This window comes from Pygocentrus nattereri, chromosome 25 (genome assembly GCF_015220715.1).
Source record: "Pygocentrus nattereri isolate fPygNat1 chromosome 25, fPygNat1.pri, whole genome shotgun sequence".
NCBI lineage: Eukaryota > Metazoa > Chordata > Actinopteri > Characiformes > Serrasalmidae > Pygocentrus > Pygocentrus nattereri.
Genome location: NC_051235.1, coordinates 1,757,501 through 1,765,532, shown reverse-complemented (window position 1 = coordinate 1,765,532; position 8,032 = coordinate 1,757,501). Strand labels below are relative to the sequence as shown.

The 8,032-nt window shown below is 38.6% G+C and overlaps 1 protein-coding gene across 2 annotated transcripts in view; it reads right to left on the bottom strand.

The window, feature by feature from the left end:
* Positions 1–1,578: 1,578 nt before the first annotated feature.
* lrp1ba (low density lipoprotein receptor-related protein 1Ba) overlaps positions 1,579–8,032 on the bottom strand; it is a 421,137-nt gene continuing 414,683 nt past the window's right edge. For both annotated transcript variants that reach the window (XM_037534585.1, XM_037534586.1), the window contains one exon: positions 1,579–3,542. In XM_037534585.1, the coding sequence (XP_037390482.1) occupies positions 3,402–3,542 (141 nt within the window). In that variant the 3' untranslated portion in view covers positions 1,579–3,401. The remainder of the gene's footprint in view (positions 3,543–8,032) is intronic.

The window sequence follows — 8,032 nt, the reverse complement described above, 5'->3', positions numbered from 1 at the left end:
TCTGGTTCCTATCACCACCACTGTGAGGAGCTTTTAGAGGGGGACGTCTGGTTCCTACCACCACCACTGTGAGCAGATTCCAGACACTGGAAGTCACTCTGACACCGTCTCATGTTACAACGTCTTGGAATTTTACTGAATCTAAGAAATGAGGCTGCAGGATGAATAAACGACAACATCAGCAGGAATTACAGAAGTTCAGTCTTGAATTCCGGAATTCAGTTCTGGAATGACACAATAGGAAAGAAATGCATTCCACACACTCATAGTGGTCAGGAAATTTGGTTTATTTTATATCTAGAGTCACTGGTCCGAGGTCACATCAGGTTAATGCAATACATGTGTAGATAAACGACAAATGTAAAGTATAAACAGAACAGTTATGCACTGTATGTAATATATAGTTATATATGTTTATAATCGCTGTCAGAACAAAATGAATTGTGTTTTTATTTTTTTACATAATTGGAAAACACCACCGGCTACCACTGTCAGAACCAAAGAAATGATCCCAGATGACTTCAGGTAAAAGGTTCTATTAAAGCAGCACTGTGTAATAGTTTATTGTTAAAACCGACAGAAGTGTCGTCACTGAGGACGTGAAAGTCAGAGACGTCGAGTTTCTCACACCACGTCGTACGTCTTTACGTATTAAGGTCCGGCTCGATGTTTCGGCCTCAAATGATCCCAGAATCAACATCACACTGATGAAGATGTGACGACTATAGTAGATCATTCCAGGGGCAGATTGTTCCTTAGGGTGATCGGGCGACACCCCACCAAAGAAGGAGCTGTGGCTGTTCTAGACAGTTTGTCCTGCCCTGAATGCCATCAATCAGCGTCTAGTTGGGTTCCATGCAGTACCATCTGGGTGATTCCGGTCTGGATATAAACAATACCCCAGATTGCTCTGACAGACTCTCGGATTGTGTTTTTTCAGGACTGTGGACACCGTAATGCAGGCTCCATGGGTTCCGGGAGGACGAGCCCTAGCGTTCCAGTGTTCTACATAACCAGGGCGGCCAAAATACAACAAAACATTTATTTCCATAGAAACGACAGTGACTCTGTTGTGTTACGCAAGCATTGCAACTGTAGCTGAGCCGCTTTCCGCTTTTAGACCCTGATGAAACAGGTTTGAATACATGTTTGATGCTTTAAAACACGTCTGCACTTATGCTCATAGGTATATTTCAGTTTTTCCATCTGAATTTCCAAATCGTAAGGCAAGCTATTCAGTAACTGCATAAAATTAATGTAAATGTTTGATTTTTTTTGGTAAAAGCTCCTCAAATGAGCAGAACGTGTGTTTTATGATCTCTGATATCATTACACGCTCACGATTCACTGCTGAAAGCCAAAAATCTCCGCCGCTCTTTGTGTTGTTCTCTAAAAGTGATGTTTCCAGAGCAGATCACTGAAGAGACGCCGTCTGTTTATAGTTTAGAGCCCAGATTTGGGGAAAAACGGCTCGACTTTCAGTAGAAAAACAAAGTTCAGCTTCTTTTATTATAAGGGTTTAAAATGACGTCACCGTCTATTAGACTGGAGAGAAGAGCTACAGCCTCACACGACGCCCAGCTTCTGAATGGAGCTTATGGAGTATGAACGTTATGGAGAACATGATGAAGAGCGGTTTGGAACCACCGGTGGTTCCAAGGAGTTAAAGTTAAAAAAAAAAAAAGTTCCGCAATGTTTAGAGTTTGAAGCTGCCCCTGGTGTAGGGATAACTGGGGTAGCTAGTGATCTAGTGCCATCTAATGGTTACTGTGTGATGTGCACGTATTTCAAAACACACCTTCAACTACTGCAAACACCAAGCTGCATCAGCCGCATTTACAGCTGACTGCATTAGTCAAACAGAAACCGAAGAAAACCGTAGCACGACGTTTTGAGATCGAACCTGCCCTGGCATCTAGCAATCTAGTGCCAACTAGTGGTTACTATGTGACGTGCACTCCAACTGTAATAAGTACTACGATGCTGTCCCACATTCATATCTTTGTTTAATCAGTTAGCTACAAATGAAATGTTCTAGATCTGCCGCACCGAGAGTGAAGACTTCACTGGTGTCCCTCCATGTTCAAAGGTATTCATGAGGGTGAACTGACAGACGACCTGCTGAAGACCACAGCTGGTTGTTCGGTCATTGTTAAAGAGAAACCTGTGTTTAAGCTAAATGGTACGTGGCACCGTGGCGAGATCTGGCAGGAGCCCCGCTGGATAGCTTACTCACGTTCTCCACCAAGTTTGTACTCACTTCTCTTCCAGGTGTCTTTCAACTCATTCGTAAAACATCAGATTCGTCCACCTGTGGGGGTCTGAAGCACAAGCGCCTTTGCAAAATGTTCTTCCACTTGTTGCGTGCAGTTACACATTTCCACCAGAGAGGTCCCCAAATCCCCAAATCTTACACAGTGTTGCTTTAACTTGCATTAAAAGTTAAGAACGTTTTTCCTTCTCCTGGGAATACAAGGTTTCGTTCCGACAGCGACAACATAATCAGAGTTACACATGCCATCTCAGTGAAATATATCAGCTTTAGGCTTCCTTACTTTAGCATTTATCATTTAAGTGCTTGTATCGCTACCTGGGCCGGACTGGGACCAGTGAACCCAACGTACTGTACAACTGTATAAAAGTACAACATTGATACGTTACCAACCGGACATACAAATCAAATATAAAATTATAAAACGGCTTCTTTCCAGTTTCGAGTGTGTACACTTGATAAAGTAGAGATGAGGATATCAGTGAAGGTGAGTTAGACGTGTACATCGCTGAAGGTTCGGCTGCGTATAGACATTTTAATGCAATTAAATAAAACGTTTGGAGGTTTCGTCCGATGAAAAAAAACAAAAAGACCTAACGGCTACAGTGGATTCTCTTTTGGTTTGGCCTCATACGGTATAAAGAGTATTCATATACGTCTGATAACTCACGGTAGCATAGCTATCACATCTGCAGTGATATCAAAAATAAAATCTGTGCTATGTGAATATTATCTGTTAAATATGTGTCTCTTATCTGTAGTACTAGTAAAAGGTAGAGGCAACTTGGGAATACAATATCTACGCCGTGGTGGTGTCGCCGCCCTGGGCGGTCGTGGATATAACGTCAAATAAAACCTACATGAAGTCTTTGAGCAGTCTTTACAGGGACGTGAGGTCCTGTGGGACCGAGCAGCTTACTGTAGCACTGTAGAGTGCGTTCACGCCAAAAGGACACGACTGAGGCGTTTGGGAAACGAGGAGTCCAAACTTCTCCGTGTGGCGACGCAGACGTGACAACAGACAAAGGAAACCAGTCGTCCGGACCTGATCAGACATATAAAAAGTGTCTTTTGTACATTTTGTACAGCTCCTTAGAAAAAAATAAGCTAACTTTGTGTGAAAGCTAGGTTAAGCGGCTGTTTCGCGGATGGCCGTCTCCAGTCTCTTTGGGAGCACATCTCTCCTGTCGGTCAGCCGGAGGACAGGTTTCCGACACTGCTGACCGTCCGTGTACATCTTCGCATAGATGGGGTTGGAGTAGTTCATTGCCTGGAATATAAACACGGGTCACTTTTATTGAGTTCCCAGTGGAATCAGTGCAGTAAGCAGGAGTGAGAGGAGTTACACTGTAATGTGTTTAACTGATCCTGACTGGCTCAAAACACACCAATATTAATGTCTGAATTAAAGACATATCTGTCTAAATAACTATCCAACATTTCGGCATATATTATGGACTAATATCTCCTGTTCTAGTGTACAGGGGTGTTCATTGAGGGTGTTTATGGACTAATATCTCCTATTCTAGTGTATAGGAGTGTTTATTGAGGGTGTTTATGGACTAATATCTCCTATTCTAGTGTATAGGAGTGTTTATTGATGGTGTTTATGGACTAATATCTCCTATTCTAGTGTATAGGAGTGTTTATTGAGGGTGTTTATGGACTAATATCTCCTGTTCTAGTGTATAGGAGTGTTTATTGATGGTGTTTATGGACTAATATCTCCTGTTCTAGTGTATAGGAGTGTTCATTGAGGGTGTTTATGGACTAATATCTCCTGTTCTAGTGTATAGGAGTGTTTATTGAGGGTGTTTATGGACTAATATCTCCTATTCTAGTGTATATTAGTGTTTATTGAGGGTGTTTATGGACTAATATCTCCTATTCTAGTGTATAGGAGTGTTTATTGAGGGTGTTTATGGACTAATATCTCCTATTCTAGTGTATAGGAGTGTTTATTGATGGTGTTTATGGACTAATATCTCCTGTTCTAGTGTATAGGAGTGTTCATTGAGGGTGTTTATGGACTAATATCTCCTGTTCTAGTGTATAGGAGTGTTCATTGAGGGTGTTTATGGACTAATATCTCCTATTCTAGTGTATAGGAGTGTTTATTGAGGGTGTTTATGGACTAATATCTCCTATTCTAGTGTATAGGAGTGTTTATTGAGGGTGATTATGGACTAATATCTCCTATTCTAGTGTATAGGAGTGTTTATTGAGGGTGTTTATGGACTAATATGTCCTATTCTAGTGTATAGGAGTGTTTATTGAGGGTGTTTATGGACTAATATGTCCTATTCTAGTGTATAGGAGTGTTTATTGAGGGTGTTTATGGACTAATATGTCCTATTCTAGTGTATAGGAGTGTTTATTGAGGGTGTTTATGGACTAATATCTCCTATTCTAGTGTATAGGAGTGTTTATTGAGGGTGTTTATGGACTAATATCTCCTATTCTAGTGTATAGGAGTGTTTATTGATGGTGTTTATGGACTAATATCTCCTATTCTAGTGTATAGGAGTGTTTATTGAGGGTGTTTATGGACTAATATCTCCTATTCTAGTGTATAGGAGTGTTTATTGAGGGTGTTTATGGACTAATATCTCCTATTCTAGTGTATAGGAGTGTTTATTGAGGGTGTTTATGGACTAATATCTCCTATTCTAGTGTATAGGAGTGTTTATTGAGGTCGTTTATGGACTAATATCTCCTATTCTAGTGTATAGGAGTGTTTATTGAGGTCGTTTATGGACTAATATCTCCTATTCTAGTGTATAGGAGTGTTTATTGAGGGTGTTTATGGACTAATAACTCCTATTCTAGTGTATAGGAGTGTTTATTGAGGGTGTTTATGGACTAATATCTCCTATTCTAGTGTATAGGAGTGTTTATTGAGGTCGTTTATGGACTAATATCTCCTATTCTAGTGTATAGGAGTGTTTATTGAGGGTGTTTATGGACTAATATCTCCTATTCTAGTGTACAGGAGTGTTTATTGAGGGTGTTTATGGACTAATATCTCCTATTCTAGTGTACAGGAGTGTTTATTGAGGGTGTTTATGGACTAATATCTCATATTCTAGTGTACAGGAGTGTTTATTGAGGGTGTTTATGGACTAAAATCTCCTATTCTAGTGTATAGGAGTGTTTATTGAGGGTGTTTATGGACTAATAACTCCTATTCTAGTGTATAGGAGTGTCTATTGAGGGTGTTTATGGACTAATATCTCCTATTCTAGTGTATAGGAGTGTCTTTTGAGGTTGTTTATGGACTAATATCTCCTATTCTAGTGTATAGGAGTGTTTATTGAGGTCGTTTATGGACTAATATCTCCTATTCTAGTGTATGGGAGTGTTTATTGAGGTCGTTTATGGACTAATATCTCCTATTCTAGTGTATGGGAGTGTTTATTGAGGTCGTTTATGGACTAATATCTCCTATTCTAGTGTATGGGAGTGTTTATTGAGGGTGTTTATGGACTAATATCTCCTATTCTAGTGTATAGGAGTGTTTATTGAGGGTGTTTATGGACTAATATCTCCTATTCTAGTGTATAGGAGTGTTTATTGAGGGTGTTTATGGACTAATATCTCCTATTCTAGTGTATAGGAGTGTTTATTGAGGGTGTTTATGGACTAATATCTCCTATTCTAGTGTATAGGAGTGTTTATTGAGGGTGTTTATGGACTAATATCTCCTATTCTAGTGTATAGGAGTGTTTATTGAGGGTGTTTATGGACTAATATCTCCTATTCTAGTGTATAGGAGTGTTTATTGAGGTCGTTTATGGACTAATATCTCCTATTCTAGTGTATAGGAGTGTTTATTGAGGTTATTATGGACTAATATCTCCTATTCTAGTGTATGGGAGTGTTTATTGAGGTCGTTTATGGACTAATATCTCCTATTCTAGTGTATAGGAGTGTTTATTGAGGTCGTTTATGGACTAATATCTCCTATTCTAGTGTATAGGAGTGTTTATTGAGGTCGTTTATGGACTAATATCTCCTATTCTAGTGTATAGGAGTGTTTATTGAGGTTATTATGGACTAATATCTCCTATTCTAGTGTATAGGAGTTTTTATTGAGGTCGTTTATGGACTAATATCTCCTATTCTAGTGTATAGGAGTGTTTATTGAGGTCGTTTATGGACTAATATCTCCTATTCTAGTGTATAGGAGTGTTTATTGAGGGTGTTTATGGACTAATATCTCCTATTCTAGTGTATAGGAGTGTTTATTGAGGTCGTTTATGGACTAATATCTCCTATTCTAGTGTATAGGAGTGTTTATTGAGGGTGTTTATGGACTAATATCTCCTATTCTAGTGTACAGGAGTGTTTATTGAGGGTGTTTATGGACTAATATCTCCTATTCTAGTGTATAGGAGTGTTTATTGAGGGTGTTTATGGACTAATATCTCCTATTCTAGTGTATAGGAGTGTTTATTGAGGTCGTTTATGGACTAATATCTCCTATTCTAGTGTATAGGAGTGTTTATTGAGGGTGTTTATGGACTAATATCTCCTATTCTAGTGTATAGGAGTGTTTATTGAGGGTGTTTATGGACTAATATCTCCTATTCTAGTGTATAGGAGTGTTTATTGAGGTCGTTTATGGACTAATATCTCCTATTCTAGTGTATAGGAGTGTTTATTGAGGGTGTTTATGGACTAATATCTCCTATTCTAGTGTACAGGAGTGTTTATTGAGGGTGTTTATGGACTAATATCTCCTATTCTAGTGTATAGGAGTGTTTATTGAGGGTGTTTATGGACTAATATCTCCTATTCTAGTGTATAGGAGTGTTTATTGAGGTCGTTTATGGACTAATATCTCCTATTCTAGTGTATAGGAGTGTTTATTGAGGGTGTTTATGGACTAATATCTCCTATTCTAGTGTATAGGAGTGTTTATTGAGGGTGTTTATGGACTAATATCTCCTATTCTAGTGTATAGGAGTGTTTATTGAGGTTGTTTATGGACTAATATCTCCTATTCTAGTGTATAGGAGTGTTTATTGAGGGTGTTTATGGACTAATATCTCCTATTCTAGTGTATAGGAGTGTTTATTGAGGTTGTTTATGGACTAATATCTCCTATTCTAGTGTATAGGAGTGTTTATTGAGGGTGTTTATGGACTAATATCTCCTATTCTAGTGTATAGGAGTGTTTATTGAGGGTGTTTATGGACTAATATCTCCTATTCTAGTGTATAGGAGTGTTTATTGAGGTCGTCTATGGACTAATATCTCCTATTCTAGTGTATAGGAGTGTTTATTGAGGGTTTTTATGGACTAATATCTCCTATCCTAGTGTATAGGAGTGTTTATTGAGGGTGTTTATGGACTAATATCTCCTGTCCTAGTGTATAGGAGTGTTTATTGAGGGTGTTTATGGACTAATATCTCCTATTCTAGTGTATAGGAGTGTTTATTGAGGTCGTCTATGGACTAATATCTCCTATTCTAGTGTATAGGAGTGTTTATTGAGGGTTTTTATGGACTAATATCTCCTATCCTAGTGTATAGGAGTGTTTATTGAGGGTATTTATGGACTAATATCTCCTATTCTAGTGTATAGGAGTGTTTATTGAGGGTGTTTATGGACTAATATCTCCTATTCTAGTGTATAGGAGTGTTTATTGAGGTTGTTTATGGACTAATATCTCCTATTCTAGTGTATAGGAGTGTTTATTGAGGTTGTTTATGGACTAATATCTCCTATTCTAGTGTATAGGAGTGTTTATTGAG